This window comes from Pimephales promelas, chromosome 24, assembly GCF_988280905.1.
Source record: "Pimephales promelas chromosome 24, fPimPro1.hap1.1, whole genome shotgun sequence".
In the NCBI taxonomy this organism is placed as follows: Eukaryota; Metazoa; Chordata; class Actinopteri; order Cypriniformes; family Leuciscidae; genus Pimephales; species Pimephales promelas.
In genome coordinates, this window is record NC_142792.1 from 11,113,038 (window position 1) to 11,136,229 (window position 23,192).

Genomic DNA, 23,192 nt, shown 5'->3' on the forward strand with positions numbered 1-23,192 from the left:
ATTGTGAAGTTATTTTTCGTTTAATATTGAAAGTTTTCGTGTTTGAGCCATAGACTGAGCCCATGTATGCAGTGGAAGGCACATGTCGGCACAGTCGGATTTTCCTTCGATAGTTTCCGCTTGTGTCAACCACGCCCTCATTTCCCTTCGGCAGATTCCGCTGACGTTAACCCCGCCCCTACTGTGCTCGGCGTTGTTTAGGGACATTAGGAAGATGGCGGCTGCCCCGCTATACTGTGTCTGCCGGCGGCCCTATGATTTTAACCGGTTTATGATCGAATGCGACATTTGTAAGGACTGGTTCCACGGCAGGTATGTAAATTATGGTCTATTTGACATATGTGTGAAGGTTGGTATGTACAGGCTGCCATGCCACGGGTGTATTTTTGGTGTAAATCAAGGGTGTCATGTGAAAGTGCTGGTGACGCGCGTTGGGGGTATTTAAATATGACGGTGCGCGATCACGATCCACTCGCTTGTGTTTTGAGCGTTATTGATCGATTTCTGTCAGATTTCTTCATGATAAATGTGTAAGAGTAAGTTTTGATACAACCTGCCTCCCACAATCCTTCCCCTAGGATAAGATTATCCTGCTTTGCTTTAGAAGTGAGCTGCCAAAAGCCACATGGCTCATCTGTATGTGTGTTATGAAACTAGACGTTTAAATCGTCTGCCTGCTTGTGCTTGACAGGCTTGGTTGAACTTGGAGAAAACTGTTTTTATCTCACTTTATAACTCAGGTTTAACGCCAAACAATCCATTTTGTGACTTAAATGGCTATTAATCAATTTTATCTCACTTTATAACTCAGGTTTAACGCCAAACAATCCATTTTGTGACTTAAATGGCTATTAATCAAAAGTTTTCATCTGTGATTTCAGATGGATGCAGATGGGTTTCTATTTACCATAGTAACAGTAGTCTCTGGCAAAGTACATTATTAACTACAGTTACTAAACTACACACACACACACACACACACACACACATACACACATATATATATGGGCTATGTTTTAATATTTTATAGACATCAATGGGATGTCTTGACAAGTATGCATCCAAGATTGGGTGTGTATCCTGTTCCCTTGTGTCACATTGTTTTATGTGGTTAGACAAGTTGTGCAATATGAACACTTCTAGTGCTTGCCTGAATATTTTCTAGATATTTTGATGAGTAAAAACACAAACAAAACAAACACAAAAAAAACCCTTTCTATCTTGGCTGGCACACCAATTTTTTTTTTTTTTTGTGTATTGTCAAAAGTGGCTGTCTCAGCTTTCCTTCCTGTCTTGTGAAGTAACTGCCGGTATACAGTGAGCGGTTGTGCGGGTGTTGAGAATTAAGTCTTGCATAACTTTGCAGAGCTGCCAGTTTTCCCAAAGTGCTAGACAAAGACTGGCGCCTTTTCAGGCTAGAAGAAGAAGTGAGGGAAATGACTGAATCTGCAGTGGTATCACTTCACTCTGACCATCTAGATTGACATGACGCAATTTTCCATAAACAAATATGGGAAACTTCTTGTAGAATTTGCACGCCAAAAAGTGTGACAGAATGTGCCTTAATGCACGTGAGGTGAACGTGTCTGAACCTGTGAATTAAACACTATTAAAGAGAAGGGACCCTGAGGGTGTGTAATGTTATAATTGGTTCTCTTTAGAAGGAGAGTCATAGCAGGTTGTGATTTGTATAATGAGACCAGAGTTTTTTTTTTTTTAGGCTTACAGGTGAGTTTAGGTGGCCGTATATCTGGAGCTGCAAGTTCAACACGCAATTCAAATCTCAGGTCAAGACCATCTTTTGTCATTTTCAAACTGAAAGTAAAGAAGTTCTCTGGACTTGAGTGCCGTCAAAGAAGCCAAAATACAATCTATTTTCCATTTGGCTGTTAAACCTCCTAATGCTTAGTGTCAATTGGAAACTTAAGGAATGCATTGGTTTATTTAGGCTCTACTTTTCACCATTAGTCTGGTCTTGAAACGGTCCTAAAAATAAACGTATCCGAACCAAACCCCACTCTATATTGTGTTATTTTTTGATAATTCATTTCACTCATATACTTCACAGTTGGTGCTACTTCTGGTTCATTGTTCTTTTGTTTTTTGTTTTTTTGCATTTAACGACAACTTGTTTCATGAACAAGTTGTCGCCAAAAAAATCCTATAAAATGGTGGTATCGTAAGAATTGGTTGGGTCATACAAGAACTGGACTAAAAGTTTCCTAAGCAAGAAAGGCTTGGGGTTACATGAGGTCAGCAGAGCCAGCAGACCCCATCTTGCCATACCCTCCCAAACGTAAACCTGTTTGGCTCTTGATTACTATTTGGGAATGCTTCTGCATTATGCAATGGATGGATTGACACTGGCCTTAACATCAGTATTTCTTTGGATCTTGAATGTGTGTACTCTTGACAGGAACATGAAGATGGCTTACGAGGAAAAAGTTCAAGTAAAGGCAATGTTAAAATACTTTCCCTCTTCAGGTCACTTGGTTTGTCAGAATGTTTTGTCGTCCAACTCATTATGTCTCATTAAATCCTAAATGGGCTTCTGAGTCTCAACAGAAGCCTGGTGTTAGCCGCTTCCAGACCTGAGACGGCATAAAGATTTGTGCGCACCAATCAGGGCCTGGTTTGGTGACCCCTGTCTGCTCTGTAGACTGAGTTAATCCAATGCAACTGTCCTGTTTATTTGTTAGGAAAGTATACAGGCAAGACATGAGGAAAAATCTTAAATTGTCAGTGTTTAGTTGGCTGTATTTATAGTTGACTTTCACTATTAACGCAATCCAAGGTAGTAATGTGGATCCAGTGGTCTGGAGTCTATTGTTCTGCTTAAAGGAGTAGTTCACTTGAAAAAAAAAAAAACTTTTGCTGATAATTGACTCACCCCCATGTCTTCCAAGATGTCCACGTCTTTCTTTCTTCAGTCAAAAAGAAATTAAGGTTTTTGATGAAAACATTCCAGGATTTTCTCCATTTAATGAACTTCATTGGGAACCAAATGGTTCAAGGTCCAAATGAGAGTTTCAGTGCAGCTTCAAAGGGCTTTAAATGACACCAGACGATGAATAAGGATCTTTTCTAGGACCCTTTGAGTCATGACTTGAAAAAAAAAATTGTTCATTTTGATGAACAAGTTTGAACAGGAGAGTCACGAACAGGTGAGCATTTGTGAATAAAACTTTTTATTTATTTTTGAAATGACCGATCGTTTCACTAGATAAGACCCTTATTCATCGTCTGGTGTCGTTTAAAGCCCTTTATAGCTGCACTGAAACACTCATTTGACCTTGAACCATTTGGTTCCCACTATAGTCTGTTATATGGAGAAAATCCTGGAATGTTTTCACCAAAAACCTTAATTTCCTTTCAACTGAAGAAATAAAGACATGGATATCTTGGATGACATGGGGGTTAGTAAATTATCATCAAATAATGGCGCAAATACCAATAAATTGACTTGCGCAAACTTTAGTAAATCACCTTGCATGATTCATTACTCTTCTCCTATAAATGTTGCTCCTGAAAGGTAAACTCATATGCTATGAAGTCTGCTGCAAAAATAACCCTTTCCATGCCTTTTCAGAAGTAATTTTTCACTGTGTGTCTTTAATAAACCCTAGAAGTAAATTGTAACAAGATGCTAAATCTAATATTTTTGTAGTCAATGTTTTAAAAGTAGTAAAGCACTTATTTTTGTGATGTGCCTAGCGTGTTTTGCCTAATATAGCATGGCATCCCGTTTCTCGTTGCTTGCTGAATATGTGTAGTAAATACATAAATACAGTGGGTACACAAAATAAAGGCCTCTGGCAAGCTGGCCACTGGAAACATGTTCAGTTGGTTCTCTGGTGGGTAGTTAATCAGTTACTCAGGTGACAGGAAGGCTGACTCGACTCCAGGCATGTGGCACACTGACCTGGTTCACATGCTGTGATGAAACTAAGACAGGGAGATGAATGGAGCACTTCATATATAAAAAGGCATTATGGGAGATATGGTTTAACTCCATAGTTAAACTACATTGTGCAGTCAATGTTCACAATGAAAATGAGAGTTTGGCCTATAACAATCAGTTTCCATTTCCAACTTAATTGTCTTCGATTGGCACTAGCAAACTTGTGCATTTTGTTCTCAGAGAGCTTTCATCTGGTTATTTGGGCATTGTTGTGCCATTTACGTGGGCTCATTTCTTAAATGTGATTTATTCCAACATGATTTTGAGGCATTATGGGATTGTGTATGGATTTGGATTATATGAGTGTAGTGCATAGTGGGAGCTTGTTTGGGTATATGGTAAAAGTACTTCTTTATATTTCACTTGAGCAGAGTGAATTGTGTGTGCAAACTGCTGAGAACTTCAGTACATTCATCAACTGGGGGACGGGATCTGAGGTCTCTATTCTTTCCCTCATTGTCTGTTTCACGGAGGAGGGAAGCGGAGGAGGCGAGTGGGTGTAGAGTCATTCATCCATAAACCCTTCCTCCCCCATCTGCTCGTGTGTCATTGCATGTCTGGCTCCTTTGATACCCAGGTGATGCAGCATGAGCTTGGAGACTGGGATTATATCACAGGGGTAAAAGACAAACAGTCAATGAATGCTACAGTCTTTGTCTTTTCAGACCTCCAGTCATCATAACAAAAAATTAGTGATGCACCAATAATAAAACATGGGCTGGTGCCAAAAACATGTTAATTAGGTTGTGTTATGGTCTGTAACTAAATTAAATTAAATATTAAATAAATATTATATAAAAGCAAGCATGCTTGCTTTTTATAAGATAGCCTATAAATTTGATGAGTACGATCATAGCGAACATTCAGATCTGTGAGAGAGCGGTTATCGTAGGTATGAAAATGCTTCATAAACATTTTCACACACAGTATCAGTATTTCTGTGTTTTAATAATTCAAATTATCACAAGTACTGTGATAAAAGTTTAAATTCATAATATAAACTGATGTCTAAGGTAGCGATCGAAATTGAATAAATCACCTTTTGAAAGTAACTTGACTCTTCAAAAAAATATTGTATCAAACACTGCTTACTAGGGCTGTCAAACGATTAATCGCAATTATTCGCATCCAAAATAACATTTTGTGTTTACTTTGTATAATTATTTTATATGTATACACACACATGCTTGTATATATTTAAGAAATATTTTCATGCATATAGATTTATAGATTTATATATAATTTATATATGAATATAAATATTTTATAAATAAATAATATTTTTTTATTAAATATACAAGCATGTGTGTGTGTGTGTGTGTGTGTGTATATATATATATATATATATATACACACACACACACACAAAATAATTATACCCAGTGCACCCACATATATTATGTAAACACTTTTATTTTGGATGCGATTAATCGTTTGGCAGCCCTAACTGCTACACCAGTCGTTGCCAATTAATGACTCCTAATAACATCTAGGCCTAATTGTCATTTAAATCATTCTTTCAAGAGAAGTTTAAAAAAAAACACTGATTCATCCAGTAATGAAACGGGTGACTTCTTAATGAGTGAGTCATTGAATCATTCATTCAAACCAATAAAAAATTCAAATAAATTAACAGACTGCAACAATTAACATTTTGTCAGAACCTCTAGTTGGATACATTGCCTTGTCTATTCAGAATTGTGCAGCCCTGATGATGAGGAAAGGTAATCTAAATGCAAACATAATGGACATGATCATGAACAATTAACTTTAATAATCCATTTATTTTTGTACATGGTATTTTAAATATTAGAAACTGTATGTATACAATGGATAAATGTCAGGATCAATCTCAAAAGCATTTCAGTTTTTGAGTAAAACACTTCAATTTAGTTAAGGTAGGTTGCAGTAGAATACTTTCCGCATAGGACCACTGATACCTTTCCACCAGTGTTGATGGTATTTGCCAGCATGGGTGGCATGGGGATGTTCACTAACAGTATACCGCTGCAAAAGTATTAACTTCTTTTTACCCACAAGCTAAAAACAAAAAAGAACTATGCCGTTAGTAAATTGGGGCTTTTTCTGGGATGACAACAGCTTCAGCTACGTGGTTCTTCTTGGTCTTTCTTACAAGTTTTCTGCAATAATGAGGAGATCAAAGCTTAGACAGAAACACTCAGTCCTTTGCATGTGTTCAAAGGCTGTCTTTTCTTTGAGGAGAATCACCTTTCTGCTGAAGGTCCCCTGCTGATTTTAACAGCCCCATATAGCACAGCATCCACTCTTGATGTTAACTCTATTCTGACGGTAGACAGAGCCAAAGCGTTTACGGCAGCATCATTCACTCATTCAACTCAAATAGGAATTAAAACCACTTTTGAAATACATGATTGCAACAACATCCAGCAATCTGCAGAACATAAGGGGTCTATGTACAGCTTCTTCATTGCCAGCGTCTACCAGAGGCCATGTCCATGAGGTCATATGGTGTCCCAATTCTCATTTAAAGATCTTGGAAGGGCGGTATGCCAGTACTACTCTCTAACTACTGGGATACAGTATTATTATGTCACCATTTTGGGACCGGGATAGCAGTCGATCGATAATGGGTTTTTTTTTGATAGCCGATGCTGATATTTTAGAGAGCAGGCAGGGTGGCTGATATATAATACATGGCAATATATCGGTCAACCACTAGACCGGGACAGAATATATATGACTCATACTCTTGTTGTCCGCTGTGAAGAATGCACATGTGGGCTCAGCAAAAGCATACAAGGCAGCATAGTTGCCACCCATGTGCACTCTTCTGAATCGTAAATCAATAAATGGGACAGCCTATCATTTTGAAGACTTAACAGACATATGTGAGCAAGGGCCCCAAGACTGCAAGTGCAGAATCTGCATTTCTCAATATTTTGTCTGCATAAAAAAAATCCCTTTTGCTTATAATGCTTTTGTGCTGTATCTGGGCCAATTTGAAAGATAGCAGGGTTGTTGTAGTCAGCTGAAGAGGCTGAATTTATGATTTTTAACAGATTTAATTGGTGATTTGTCATGCAACCATTTATTGGACATCACGGCCATATCCCACATTTAGTTGAGACAGTTGTAGTGTTCTTGCGTGACTAAAAAGTAGCTAATATATATATATATATATATATATATATATATATATACACTACAGGCAAAGTAGAGTATGTGTCAGTAAACACGTCTGTGTGAGTGTTGGCACTTTCCTGCGTTCTCTTGTGTGCCCCAGTCGTCTCGGCACCAGTAAATCTCTTGCCGCTGGACTGTCAAAACTCTGCTAGCTGATTTCACATGGTTGGCAGTATGACTCTGAAATCAATCTTAGGAACGTGTGTTTGTGTGGATGCCTGAGCATTATGGTTGAGGTTGTGGTTGTGGCTTGGCTTTTTTGGTAACATGACTTGGCATGTGGTTTGAGTGACATGGATGGTCTAGGAAATCCCACAATTGTGACGCAACGCTCTGTTGATTGTAGTACCGACTGCCCACACTGCCTTGTTAGACGTATCCAATGGTACAAACATTTTTGACATTTGTAACATTTCCTGAAAAGTTCAGATGATGACGCCAATGTACCATGCAACATAGAAATTTACCAGCATTGACTGAGTTTAGAAAAAGGCACATTGGACAAGTAGGACCATAAACCCCATAGGCTCTGCTAACACCCATTCCTTGAGTGGCATTGGTGACCCATTTTATAGTAATGTGGTTGTATTTTGTTTCATTTCTAATTGTAAATACATTTTGATTATACCATGTTCATGTGGTAATATTGTACATTCACTGTGTTTTTCCTGCTGAGTTTTGGTTGATGGATAGGCCTATGTTAGACTATTTTTAGTTGATCATTTTGAAATTAATGTCGTCATAAGCAAATTAGCCTTTCGAGAGACTTAAATGTAATAGACACCCGGGGGGGGTCCTTTTGAGTTTGTCTCAATTGTTTTATTTATTATTTATTTATTTTATTTTTTTCAGTTTTCTTTCTTAAAAAAATAATAATATTGGCTAGAATTTAAATGTCAGTGCTATCACCACTTTTTTTTTTACATTTGCTTCATAAGAAAAAACATTTTTGTTTATGCGGTTTCATTGTAAATTTTATCTTTAATATCTAAATATTATTTTTTGTGTTAGTCTAGTGTTTTGAATGTGTCCATTAATTTCTCGTCCAAAGAGAATAAACCTGTAATATTCAAATTAGTAATTAGTAACTAATAATTATAAACACAGTTTAAGATTCAATGTTTAAGATTTAGACTTGTTTTTGTTAATTGCTTGTGGCTACTGCAACATTCAGATGTGTGGTTGTTGTGGCACTATTCTATGGGTACTTTATCTTGCTTTCCTTTTTTTCAGTTGTGTTCAGGTAGTGGAGCACCATGCTGCTGATATCGATGTGTATCACTGTCCCAACTGTGAGCCCATCCACGGACCCTCCATGAGTAAGTGTGTGCATGTGCACATGTTAATTTATTGCTTTTGTTGTGCCCAAGGATCAGTCTAATCATGCCTATTTATTTCTTTTTCTCAGTGAAAAAGCATAACAACTGGCACAGGCATGACTACACAGAGCCAAATGATGGCACACACCCCATCCAGGCAGGAACTGCTGTGTTTGTACAGGAACTCCAAGCCAGGAGCTTTTGCAGGTACAAGCACCTCTTAATTAGATTTTGAACTTTCCTACTTTGACGTCTCATGTGTTTTAAGGACATAATCAATCATTGATACATGTGTTGTGGCTTTGAAATTTGCACCTACCTGATAAGACTTGCAATTGATTTGTGTGTCTTGGCTGTTCCAAAGTGGGGATGCGGTTCTGGTGCCAATGCATGGGAGTCAGGTGACCCAACGCTTCCTGGAGAAGGAGGGCTTCCATTACCCCATAGTGGTGCATGACCAAGATGGACTGGGCCTTAAACTGCCCTCTCCTTCTTTCTCTGTCAGCGATGTGGAGCATTACGTTGGTAAGACCTCAGTTTGTGTGTGTTGCGTTTATGGTCTAACAGATAACAGCTCAGGATAGTGTCTGGCAAGTGGGGCACTAGAGCAAGAGACGCATTTAGGTCACATTTGGGCTCCTAACCAGACACACACATTTGTGCATATATGCTGTTCAGAACATGCAGGTCTCTTAGCTCAGGGTAGAAGGTCACGGGTTGCCATCATTTAATTATGGTAGTTATGGTATATATACATATATCATTAATATTTAGACCATTTCTATTATTAATATCAGGATGTACCTTTACCTTGCTAATTTGCTTCCTAGCTACCTTTAATACTTATTTCAGGAACGATGCATTACATTGATCAAACATGACAAGACATTTATAACATTAAGAAAAAAATTGCTGTTCTTTTGAACTTTGTTCATCAAAGAATCCTGGGAAAAATTAACTTACAGACCCCAAAGTAGAAAAAATAATAGTGTCTGACAAGTGTGTCTGATGTGGGCATATTAGTGCCTGAGGTTGAAAAATCACCCTTTTAGTCAAACCTTTGTTGGGTTTTAATATCATTTTATTAAAGCTATCATGTCTTTTTTTGAACAACTTTAAATGCTAACAGAGTGTTGGGTTACCAAGTCCCATTGTGATTGTGGTTATCCGCCTGTGCCGATAGTGAATGGTTTTGGACCGGACAACTGTGGAGGTTATCTCCTTTCTCTTCTACATTAGACCTAAAACATTTCATCTCCAGTTACAAAGCTGTTGTACTGCACAGCCAGTCTGAGCTCAGGTTCCCAATAGGGATGTTTTATCTCAATGCTTATGTTACATGGCTCCCTCTTTCGCACGCCGCTGATCTTTAAGCTGGAACTGTTTTAATAGTAACAGGTGTTGAGGGGAAGAGGTGTGTGTCGCTCTCTCTCTCTCTCTCTCTCTGTGTGTAAGATGGAGAGGAGAGGGGAGGGGGAACTCAACATATCATGTTACCTAGCCAGTTGGACACAGACAAAGGCCACTAACCTTCCCTGTCTGTCGTTTCTTCCATTTTCTCCCTCCACCTGCTTTTCTTTTCTTAGAAAAGACACACACACAAAGAAAAACTCATTTATGGGCAATTTTAAAAAAAATAATATTTGTTGTTACTGTCAGACTTTAACTAATTGTATGCACCATTATTCATCAGAGCAACAATTTTAAAAGGAAGTTAAAGGGGTAGTTCTCCCCAAAAAATGTACATCGAATTTTGTTAGTTATATGTTGTTTTTGCTTAACTATAGTCCTCATTAGTAATGTTTTTGTTAACTAACACTGAAACTTGGCATAATCTCGATGTGCTATACATATTTTCCAGCTTTTTACTGGCAATCATGTTTTTTTGTACTGTCCCTATTCAAATAAATGTTTAAATAAACTAAACTATAAATATTAAATGAAAAACTTAAGCGGAAATTTATAAATGTTGTCTTGAACTAAAATAAGTTTAAATTGAAGTGCTAAAACTACTCGAACTGAAATAAAATAAAGCAGTATAGAAATATTAAAAGGAGAAAACAAAAAGTACATGACAAAATTATTAAAACTTAAACTAAAATGTGACAAATATCTAAATAAAAGCTAATTAAAAATATGAATAAACACTATAATAGTATATGAAAAATACTAAAATAACACTGGCCTGTTTACATCCATTGTGTGGAAAAAGCATAACTATTCTTCAAATATGTGAGTTTGGAGTGTGTTTATTGAGGTTGAGAAACAAATGAAATATGATAAATAAATGAATCATTTTGGGGTGAACTTAAAATGTATACAGACTTTTTAAAATGAATATTGCTGGAAATGAATGGTTGACCATAAAATTATCAGCATTGGTTCAAAAGCTGTGTAGAGTCTTGTAGTTATGTCCTGTTCCCAACTTTGGCTCGAGTCTTTCACATTGTGTGTTTGTGGGACTGTTCCTCCAGCTGTTCCCTGTCATCAGACGCTGGCCAGCTGTGTGTGTGTTGAGGGATTGCAGTCACTTCACCAGCAGCTGTCCAGCGTCGTTTCCGGTCCTCAGCTGTCTTTTGTGATTTGCGGCCCTGCATCTGTGCCTCTCAAAAGCCTTATTACAGAATATATAGCAAAGAATTTATGCATAAAAAGATCTGAAAGTATCCACTTTCTTTTTCCAGGGTCAAATAAAGTAATTGACGTGATTGATGTCGCAAGACAGGCAGACAGCAAGCTGAAGCTGGGAGAGTTTGTGAAGTATTACTACCAACCTGAACGGCCCAAAGTTTTGAATGTTATCAGCCTGGAGTTCTCTGACACAAAGTACGTCTGTGTGAGAAACTGTGCAACATAACTTCACTGCAAATGAATTTATTCTACTGGTTAAGATAACATACAGTGTTACTTTAACACTTAGGTCACATTGTTGTTGCAGTAGATGACAAAATAGCAATTCAAATATCCTTTGTTTTTAAAGAAAGGCTGTTTTTGGGGCCTGGTATACAATTATGTAGCTACTTTATGATTTACCTGAATTCAGCTAACATTTAGCATGCTTAAGTGCTTGTTTGGGATCTGATTTTTGTTTACTGCTCAATTTTAGGATGTCTGATTTGGTGGAGGTTCCTGAGATAGCGCAGAATATGTCGTGGGTGGAGAACTACTGGCCTGATGACTCGCTCTTCCCCAAACCATTTGTGCAAAAGTATTGTCTCATGGGAATGAAGAACAGTTACACAGACTTCCACATCGACTTTGGAGGAACTTCAGTGTGGTATCATGTTCTTTGGGTATGAACTAAGACCTGTTTGATGCTTGACAGCTCTTTTAACTTCGTTTTTTTTTTGTGATATTGAAATTGGTGAGATTTATGAAATTTCAGTGGTATCAAAAATGTTGATATAACTTAATTTAAAGCAAAAATAACTTTATCGTAATATAGTATTCACCATTTCAAGTGGGTCTAAAACCTTCAACCTTCTTTTCTTAGGAAAACTTTAAACTTTTTTTGATCCACTTTAAATGTTAACTATTGTATATATCTTTTAATGGGAAATAACATTACTCGTATCGTCATATAACATTTCAGACATATCGCCCACCCCTATTGATGAATAATGAGTAATTAATGCCGTTCAAGTCATGTGATTTTACGGTTCTACAAGAGCTGATAAGCAGTTGCTGGTAATTTTTTGTGTGTTTGTGTGCGCAGGGAGAGAAGATTTTCTACTTGATCAAGCCGACTAAGGCTAACCTTGCACTATATGAGTCCTGGAGCTCATCACCCAATCAGAGCGAAGTATTCTTTGGGGATAAAGTTGACAAGTGTTACAAATGTGTGGTGAAGCAGGGAACTACCATCTTCCTCCCCACCGGTGAGAACACAGAATTAGACAAACTTCTGAATCCATTTTTGTGTCCATTTAAAAGATTATGCCCACCCACCTGTTTACATTATTATAATCAGAATAAGCTTTATTCGCCAATGTGCGCAAACACAAGGAATTTGTTGTGGTTTCTAGGAGCTCTGAGTGCATACATCCATACATGCATATATAACACAAGAGAATAGAAAGAACATTTAAACAAGAAAATAGATATAGTAATATACATATAGATCAGAAGACTTGTGTACAGATGTGTGCATTATGTACTGTATATACAACTGTATTAATAAAAATATGTATTTTACGTAGTAAGGATCTATTTATTGCCTAACTCACAGGTGGCATAAACACCATACTGATTTATGAATTATAAAAACAGGTAGTAATTAGTGTCCTAACTGTTTAAGGTGGAGATAGCCTGAGGAAAGAACCGTTTTTATGTCTAGATGTTCTAGTGCACAGAGAACTGTAAGTGCAAATAGGCTGTGGCCGGGGTGAGAGGGCTCTGTGATGATGTCATGATGCCTTTAGTCCTGAGGTTTGGACAGGTGCACACCAATTATCCTCTCTATTGTCCTTATATCAGTTCCTTCTGCAGTTTCTGTTGATGATGCAACTATTTCTAATTGATCCATTATTTATTTATCAAAATTCCAATTAATATTTATTTGTAATAATTATAAATTAATTTAATATTATATTAATTTGTATAATACATTATAATACATTAGTTTAATATATTTTATTAAATTATATTTAAATGTTTTTGGGGGGTTTTCATGTTAAAAATGTAAGGTTGGTACAATGGTAATGATATCAAAATGAAAAAACAAGCAATATTAAAATACTGAAAAAGTTGTTTGCCATAAACTTTTATTTCCATCATCATAAGTCATGGGATGCAACCAACATGCAACATGCAAGAAATTGTTTTATAGAGAAGACACTTCTGACTGTCATGCTCAACAACGTGTCTCTTAAAATATCAGATTATTTGTAATAATGAAAGTGTAGTTCAGTTTGTAAATTGTCATGTAGTGACTCTCCAAAAAGTAATATTTATAAATTAATAATTCATATTTGTTATAAAAAATAATTAAGATGTGTAAACTCGCGTGTTCAAGAGGTAAAGGGGCAAAAATATATGTTTTACTTGATATTATTTGTGTCATTAATTTGAAACTTTTATTTAAAAAAAAAATGTACATGTCTCAAACCCATAATAACCAATAGGAATACAAAGTGTACATTGCTAAGAGCCTAACTTAACTAGATTTTTTAAAGGATTGTTCCTTTATTAGTGACAGTTGCCATTTACTTAAATAACAGCTTGCCTTTTTTATCCTTGATTGACCCCACAACAAGAGAAAAAAATAGGACGTGTGCTATCGTATATAAAAACACGTACACGGTACGGCAAGCCGAAAGTAATATCAGGCGGTTTCCCAGGACTTCTGCCAGGAAAATGAGGATCAGCGTCCAACACTGATGACCCTTGTTCCAGTGGGATTGTTGGGCAACGGTCTTCACTGAGCAACGTGGTAAACACAATGAAAACACTCCGAAGGGCTGTGATGCGATTCATGTGCGTCTCACCGAATGGAAAGAATGAAAAGTGTCTGAATGTTTTTTTAATCACCCAAGAGAGGTGCTTTAATTCAGCATACATTTAGAGTTCTATAAATGGTCTTTAACCAGTGCGGCGGTAGTAGACGTAACTCGGAAGGATTCATTATCACAGCATGTGTGTTTGAGGAGTGTGAAAGCAAGCATGTGGGTTTCCCTCCTCGAGCAGAACGTCACGTATGACGAGGCAGAAATCCCCCTCTTGTTCAGCAGCGTGTCTGCACACGACGGCCAATACACATCCTGCCAGACGGAGAGATAAAACTGATATTTCTGTCAGTGGCAGAGAGGTGTGGGTGTGAGATTACGCTACATTTAGCTTTTGCTGATGTGTATTTGTTTGTGTGCATCACACACTGGTTACTGGTGTGAATTGTGTGTATACTGTTGTGCTGCTGTCTTTACAAAAAAAAAAAAAAAAAGACTACTAATATGTTTAGGTGGTTTAAGCTTATGTTTAAAGGAAATAATATGCATAATTATGACAATAAGACCATATTTAAAAAAAAATGAACGAATGGAAGAATTATTGTAGGGTTTGTAAAAGGGAATTAGGTCAGCATAGAACAATCTTTGTTGAGGCCTGAACTTTTGTCTCCGTTGCCCTCTACAGGTTGGATCCATGCAGTGCTCACTTCTCAGGACTCCATGGCGTTTGGTGGGAATTTCTTGCATAACTTAAACATAGGCATGCAGCTCAGGTAAATCCTGCATTTATTCCTCAGTATGTCTCCTTTTGATTAAGCTTTTCTAAACGGTCAATGCTTTTCCTGTCACTATAGTTCATTTCAGGTTCCTAAACGGATATTCCTACTGGAACTGATCTACCTCTCCAACTTCATTTCAGGTGTTATGAGATGGAACGCAGACTGAAGACTCCAGATCTCTTTAAGTTCCCATACTTTGAGGCCATCTGCTGGTACGTGGCCAAAAACCTTCTGGAGACCCTTAAAGGTGAGTGGGACAGGACAAGTGCTTTAGTCGAGGGTAAATGGAAATAAAACATTTGCTCAAAACAGATTTCCTTTGTTTAAACCGTCATGTGACTATTAACCAATATCAGAGAACTTATTCTGTACATAAACATTCCACTTAATAGTTGTGAATGAACCTTCTTGATGGAGTGGAGATTGAAACGTTTGTGTTCTCAGAGCTGCGGGAGGATAATCGTCAAGCTCAGGATTATCTAGTGGACGGGGTGAAAGCTTTAATCTCATCACTGAAGACATGGCTGAGGAGGGAGGCAAGAGAACTTCCTCATTTACTGTCATTATTTTTCTAGCGAAACTCCTGTGGCTGTTCTACATGGTTATTTTCTTTGTGTTTCCTCCACAGTTGACTCAACCTAACAGTGAGGTTCCAGACCATATCAGGCCAAACCATCTCATCAAAGCTCTGACCAAGGAGATCCGCAACCTGGAGGTAAGACGAGCCCGAGGAGGTCCTGTGGTTTTCAATGGGGGGAGTTTAGACAGGTGTTGTGGCAGTATGAGATATTTGGTGCCTTTTGTTTTGATCTTCACTTTGCAACTTTATGGGAACAATTCCTTTCTGTCTTGCCAATATTCTACTTCAAATAAATCCAGTTCAATCAAAACAAACTAAATTCAATTAAACTTGTATTCAATCAAAATAAACTAAATTCAATTAAACTTAACTAAATCAAATAATATGGAATACAATTTTTAAAAATGTATATTAAATGTTACACATTGGAGTAAATAATTAGATTTATATTAAACTATATAGCAAATTTACAATTAATATTCATTTTAATTTAATTAAACTATTTAACTTATTACACTTTCACAGTCTGCACTTTAAATGAAAATAAATTAAATTAAATATGAATTCTTACACAGCTTGGAGTAAATTAAAAGTATATTTTTCTCATCCTGGACTTTAAATTAAATTAAATAAAAATAATTATTAAATTGAATTGTAATTCTTACACAGCTTGGAGTAAATTTTAAATTGTTCAACTGAAGCAAATTTACAATAGGTTTGTATTAAACAATTTAAAATCTTAAATTAATATATATTTTTACATAGCCTGGACTTTAAATTAAATTAAATATGAATTAATCTTGGGAGTAAATAAAAGTTATGTTTAACTAAAGCAAGTTTACTTATTAATATTCATTTAAATCTCTTTAAATGTTTAAAATATTTAAAAACTCTTTAAAATATTAAGTTATTTAATTCTTACAAAGCCTTAAATGAATCAAAAAAATTTATTAAAAAAAAAAATCCTTTTAATTTTTGACTAAAATATGTGCTAATTATTATGAGTGTTTCTACATAAACTAAAATGGCTCCAAGTTGAAGGAATTTGCTGTGTTATTTTCTTAAACAGGGTGATTCGAATAAAGCTGGAAAATCTCAGGAAGGTGCAGAGTCCGCTTTAACACGCTCCGCACTGGAGAAAGGATATCAGGCACGGCGTGCAGCTCGGAGGCTACGAGACCATCATCATCGACACCACCACCATCATCATCATCATCACAGCCGCAAACTGCCCTCTAACTTGGACATCCTGGAGCTTCACACGCTGGAGGTATTAAAGAGACTGGAGGTCGGACCGCTTGTGGAGGTGAGCAAGTCAGATTTTTTTTCCCCCATAATGCACTGCAGCATGAAGCTCAGATTTCTTATTTGTTCTCTACGGCGACATTAGCCTTCATTATTCCTTATCATATGACTGTAATGCAATGCTATCAAATGGTTTTGGAGGGCATTTTCACCTTGGTATTAGATAGGTTCACTGCTTTAGCAGCATTCAATTATTCTATTTCCAGTAAAAACATCTCTCGTTTCGTGTAACAGGACCCAACCTTCAGCTCCAAAGTGAACGGCAAGTTTAAGAAAGTGTCTGCAGTAGCTGTTGATGGGAGTCATGACAATGCCCTGCGCCTGGTGCTATGTAATGGCAAAATTATGAGGTGAGGGTCCCGGTAGCTTCTCTTTGTGTGACCATTAGATTGGCTATCTGTTAGGCACCAGTTTTCATTATTATGAGATGTATGATAATGCCAGTCAATGCACAGTAAGATTAATGGTGTAATTAAGTAATTAAAGGACATTATTAGACATTATAAGAAAAAGAAACTATTATTAATTTTCTATTTATTACTGTTTAAATATTTAGTTTGAAGCAAATACATATTTGAAAAAATACATATTTAAGAAGTATTTTAATGGCTACATGCCTGTGTTTTTATTTAACTTATTATTTAACTTATTTAATGTGACATACCGAAATTAGTAGTAGTGAGAATAGGGACATTGAGATACCTCTTTAGTTCTTTACATGGAATGGTTTGATATTTTAATATTGATATTAGTTTTATTATCATCATTAGTACTATTAGTGGTAGTTGTAGTATTAATATATAAAATATTATAAATTACTGGGAAAAAAAGTCAGGGGTCAAAAAAACGTTTTTAAAAAGATATTAATACTTTTATTAAGCAAGGGTGAACTAAATTGAAAAATTGAAGTAAAGAAAATAATTATTTCTTTTATTATTGTTGCGGGTTCCATTAAAAATATTAAGCAGCACAACTGTTTTTAACTTTGATTATAATAATAAATGTTTCTTGAGCAGCAAATCAGCATATTCGGTTTCTTAAGGATCATGTGACTCTGAAGACTGATGTTAAAGCTGAATTTTCAGCATCATTACTCCACAGGAAAAAATTACATTTTAAAATATATTATGATAGAAAACAGTTATTTGAAATTGTAATAGTATTTCACAATATTACTGTTTGCTGTATTATCAAATAAATACAGCCTTGTTGAGCTGAGAGGCTTAAAAAAATAATTTTAAAAGGTTTTAAAACCCCCACCTTTTGAATGGTAGTGTATGTTTAATTATAACTTGTCTATTAATGTAATATATTAATTGAATGAATAAAGTTTTCTGTTTTGGTCCTCCTTCCTCACAGGGAGAGGTTATCTATCAGTAATGTGACAGCCAAAGTCAATGGAGTGGAAATGTTGCAGTTCCATCAACACAGGATCAAATTGGAAAGAATGCCAATGTGCCCAGAAGAAGAAGTGAAAAAAGAAAAGCAAGAGGATGAATTTGGAGTTCACTGCTCCATCAAGAAACCACTCAATCATGGTGAGTCGCTTGGAGCTGCAGAGGTTGTCACAACTCAGCTTTTGCTATCCAGACTGACTACACACCTTATTTTGCAACTATATGCTAAGCTATTTTTCTGTGAATGTGTGAGACTTCTGATTCATTAGCTGATAACCGGAAATAATAACAATAACAAAGTGCAGTAAAGTGTACTACGGTACAAAACCGTTTTAAGCAAGCAGCTGTTTTGCACAGCGAAAAAATACCTGATGTTATAAATGGCCGCACCTGCTCTAACGTTAAAAATGAGGTGGATATAAGCTTGAATCAGACATTGAATCATATTTTTATATATTTTTTCTGTCATTATTGTTTGATTAGTATGCGTAAAGATATTTGTTTGTCCAACATCTTATTTTGTCAGGTCTAACAGTGCAGACAGAGTCGCCACGTGTAGCATCTTCAGACAGTGACTCGGAGTCAGAGGCGGAGGATTGTGCTGAGGTACTGTTGATGTCGATTCAACTCTGAACACGTTTTTTTGGTTCGATGGCTTAAAGGGGTCATGAACTGAGAAATCAAATTGTCTATTGACGTGAAGTCATTGCACAATAAGATATCTTGTACGTTTCAGAAGTCAAAAACAGCTTTTATTCAAACCAAGCTCCCAAAACAACTCGTTTCGGATTTCGTCACATAATGACGTCATAGTGCGACGAAAGACCGCATCTACAGAAGATCATCGTCTACTTCTACATCATTGCGTCTTTAGCTCCGCCCACCGATTCACGGGTATGATCTAGTATTAAATTTGAGAGAGACGAACACAGGACAATAGAGATTCCTCAGAGGATTACAAGATGTTTTTCAGTGCCAAAACACAGTCTTTCCATTGCCTTCCTTGTGATTATAACATTAGGAAGTGTGAAGGATCTTTGGAGTTGTTCACTTTTAAAAAAACTTTTGCTGATAATTTACACACCCCCATGTCATCCAAGATGTCCATGTCTTTCTTTCTTCAGTCGAAAAGAAATTAAGTTTTTTGATGAAAACATTCCAGGATTTTTCTCCATATAATGGACTTTACTGGTAACCAAATGGTTCAAAGTCCAAAAGACAGTGTCAGTGCAAACTGCAAACTGTTCAAAGGGCTTTAAACGATTCCAGACGATGAATAAGAATTCCCTCAAATTATTCCATACTCTCCTGTTCAAACTAATTTATCAAAATGAACAAATCTTTTTTTTCGTGTCATTTGGTTCATTCAACGAACGGAATGAACGAATTGACTCAGAAAAAGATTTGTTCATTTTGATAAACGAGTTCGAACAGGAGAGTCACGAACGCGCATCACAGAACAGAGCAAGGCGAGAAAAATGCTGGAATGTTTTCATCAAAAACCTTCATTTCTTTTGGACATCAAAAAACAATTTAAATGCCGTTCATAACCCCTTCAAAATTATTCTCTGCCATTTCATTCCTTTGTGTCACCCTTTCTCTAAACAGAAACGCTCATCAGAGTCAGGGAGTTCTGAGGAAGAGGATGGAGCGAGCAAGAGAGACTCAGGGAGTTTTGTGGAGCATCTTAGCGGCCACCAAAAGCAAGCGTTAAAACGGTATGACTGCCCTTCATTTCACACACCTGAGAAAACCGGCACAGTTTAAAAGCTATTTAAATCATTTTTTTCCTTTTTGTGCTAAAATACTTCTACTTGTCCACAGAGAACGTCCTACCTCACCGAGAACAGACAGTGCCATTCAGGGCATGCTGTCCATGGCGGGGCTGTTGTGTCCGCAGGCATCAGAAGGGGCCGATTGGTGGACCAGTCAGGGTAACAGTAACAGCAACAGCAGCAGTGATATGTGGGACAGCAGTGAACCCTGCTCAGCGCCCCGCAGCCCAGAGGGAGGAGACGGGAGTCTCGGGGAGGAATATTCCTATAGAGAGAGCTCACTTTCCCCTCCGCTCCACCCCTCCAAAAGACATGCCCCCAACCCCACGCCCATCAGCAACCAGGCCACTAAAGGTGAGCTGTTTCCTACACTAAAAGAAATAACAGTAGTAATATTTGTATAATTTTTTTTTAGAAAAGTCAACCACATTGAAAAAATATACATATAGAGTGAGAGAACCCATGCTGACCCTCATGATGGTTTACCTTGAAAATTATGCAAAACTTTTTTTTTTTTTTTTGCTGAAACTTTTTTTCTTTCTTAAAATATGTAAAAAAGTTTGAAACTTTATTTTAAACTATTTTTTACTTTGGAAATTTTTATAAAAATTTGTTTTGTTTTTTAAAAATTGTATTTATTAAAAAAAAATTTCCTGGAAAAATATGTTAATTGAATAATTGGAAAATTGATTTTGAACTATTTTTTACCTTAAAATGTGTTTAAAACCTTGAAATTTTTTTTTTTTTTTTTTTTTTGCTTATATCAAAAATAAGATTTAATAGTGAATATATATATTTTTTTAAATAATTAAAATAGTGTACACATTTATTCAGATGACATGACATTTTTAGAGTGAATACATTTGTCAAAACCTTTTTTGAATATTGTATAGAGTGCATTATAATTAAACAAAATAAAGGAAAATCCTTTAAAAATTATGTATTTTTCCTTTCGTTTATCCTATGTCGTTTACCCATAAAACCCATGTGGGAGATCACTTCACAATTAGGTATTTTTGGGGTAACAATTATGTTTACAACACTATTTCAAAGAACATGCTAAACTTTTTTTTTCTATCGACTTATGTCATGTTTTTGTGGTTGTTTTGCAGGAAAGCGTCCTAAGAAAGGAGAGGCGACAGCTAAACAGAGGCTTGGGAAGATATTGAAAATGAGTCGCCATAAAGGCTTATTCCTGTAGCATGACGGAGGAAAGAATGAGACTATGTTTAATAAATCAACACAGCTGCTTTTCTTTATACGCTGGGATTATCAACACACACACACACACACACAGTTCACTGTGCATGTTTAGGTGACAGGGTATGTTTAATGGCTCACCTTTTCCACCAATCACACGAAATACACAACACATTATCCATCAACGCAGGGAAACTGCTTTACAGCATTTAAACATTAACAGCCAAAAGTTTCAAGAGGAAGCACAGAAACGCATGGTCGGATGCCAGAGAGCAGCGCGTTCCTTCTGGCAAATGTGTATCACGGGCTGAGGCCTCTCCTCTCCCCCACCCTACCTCTTCTCACATTTGTAGCATGAGTGTCCAGATGCTCGCAGACACTGGGACTGTTCCATTGATCCTCAGATTCCCCTCAAGTCATTATCAATCTGCCTATTTCTCCTTTTGATTGTCTCAGGCTGGAGTATGAGCTTTTGAAATGGTGCTGATCGTTTATAAGCCCTTTCCCAACCCCCTCTACCCCTTTAAGCAATAATTGTACAGCAGTGAGTGATGTTTTGATGATTTAGTGGGCTGCACTTTTAGGATGCGCAGGAAGTCCTCTCATGGTGGAACCATCAAATGAAATCAGAGTGGCAAAGATACAACTATATGACTTCCCCTTGATTTGACAGTGTTAATCCTTTTTAATTAAGTTAATTACATTAATAATCTGTTTTTGTACCTTAGTTTGAAAAAACAATATTTACAAAGGAGAGAAATATGCTGATAAATGCTTATACAACAGAAGTCTGTGTTTGCAATCCTTGTATTGCAAGTGCATCTGGTTGTAAACATTTTTTGGTTCGTTTTTTATGTTCCCGAAAGGTACTAGTGAAACTCGGAAATAGTCATTTTACACTGGCAAAATTGAGAAAATCGTACATGTATTGTCACACATTTATTCGCCTCTGTCACAACCCAGTGGTCGCAGAGAGGTACTGCATCCTGGAGCGCTGCCCCGAGATACTGTATGTGATGTAGTTTGCGAGGACTAAATATGCTTGTCACGTGATTGACAATGATCTTTAGCTCATTCTGCATAATTTGTTCTATTTTGTTTGTTTTAATTGTTTTTTTTTTTTGACTGGACAACTTATTTATTAATTTCAAAGATTTATATTGCATTCTGAGTTTCCCGTTTTTCCTTAGTATTGAATAGTTATGTAAATACGAGTATAATTTCGAAAGAAGAATGAGCTTTTGTTTAGGTTCAGCTTTATGGGGTTTGTTGTCAACACATTTAATGCTACTTTTTAAAATAATAATAATTTGAATGACTTTACCTGTTAAATTTACCTCTGAAATGTTAGCGCGAGTTGACTGTGTGAATATTGATGCTTTATGTTGTCTTTGCGACCTGTTGAAGCGGGACAAACGAATTTCAGTGGGAACAACAACAAAAAAATGGTGGTGCTTGTGTGAATTTCTTAGAGAGGCTATGAAACGTTTTCTCAGGGAACATCAAACAGGTGACATCTTTGAATTCATCACTAGCACCGTCGTATAATCGCGTTTTGTACTCTTTCCCACAAACTTGCCAACAAATGTATATATTCCCATTTATTTTGTGTCTGGTAAATGTAAAACCCAGATTCTGAACAAAATTGTGTTCCACTGTAAAGTATATAAAAATGAGTTTGTAAGACTTTGTGAGGATAGAACAGCACCAACAGATTTTGGTCAGCTACTCTTGACTGTTGTGTAAGAAGTCTGTTGGTTCAGAAAGCAAATGCACTATTTTGGATCTACATGACTTGAGTCGGATAACTGCTAAAACTCAGGCTTTGTTATGGTTTTGAGTTTTGCTAATCTGCGAGTGTTTTATGATGAAATGTTCCTCTGTTCCCACTCAAAAACCGTCACATAGACAGACACCCTTTGAAAATGTCAGCATTATAAGGCAAACCGCTCATATCCTTCATATCCGATCAATCGAGCTGTTCTTCAGACAGGTTTCCATTGCTTTTGACGCATTAATTGTACAGTATTTATTAAGCTCTAGCATTCATTTCCATACTCAACTGTGGTATAGACTTAATGTCACTGTGTTTTCAAATGCTGTGTTCTGTTCCTTCTCTTCAATAGTTCTCTTTGAAAAGTTTTGGATGTGATGGACTTTCTCCAATGCAATGTATATATAAGATGCGAGAAATGTTTTGTAGATCACACTGTTTTCCCCTTCCCTTTACCAAGTGTTAAGTGATAAAACACTGTTCTATTGACAAA

At 36.5% G+C, this 23,192-nt stretch overlaps 1 protein-coding gene across 1 annotated transcript; it reads left to right on the plus strand.

Moving 5' to 3' along the window:
* Positions 1-176: 176 nt before the first annotated feature.
* On the plus strand, positions 177-23,192 carry kdm7aa (lysine (K)-specific demethylase 7Aa). Its single transcript, XM_039668226.2, has 18 exons — positions 177-312; positions 8,360-8,445; positions 8,535-8,652; positions 8,810-8,970; positions 11,130-11,271; positions 11,552-11,738; positions 12,161-12,323; positions 14,575-14,662; positions 14,809-14,915; positions 15,113-15,204; positions 15,297-15,383; positions 16,318-16,554; positions 16,788-16,903; positions 17,913-18,091; positions 18,477-18,556; positions 19,559-19,668; positions 19,775-20,079; positions 20,838-23,192. The coding sequence occupies exons 1-18, from the start codon at positions 215-217 to the stop codon at positions 20,924-20,926; spliced, it is 2,445 nt and encodes an 814-aa protein (XP_039524160.2). The 5' UTR covers positions 177-214; the 3' UTR covers positions 20,927-23,192.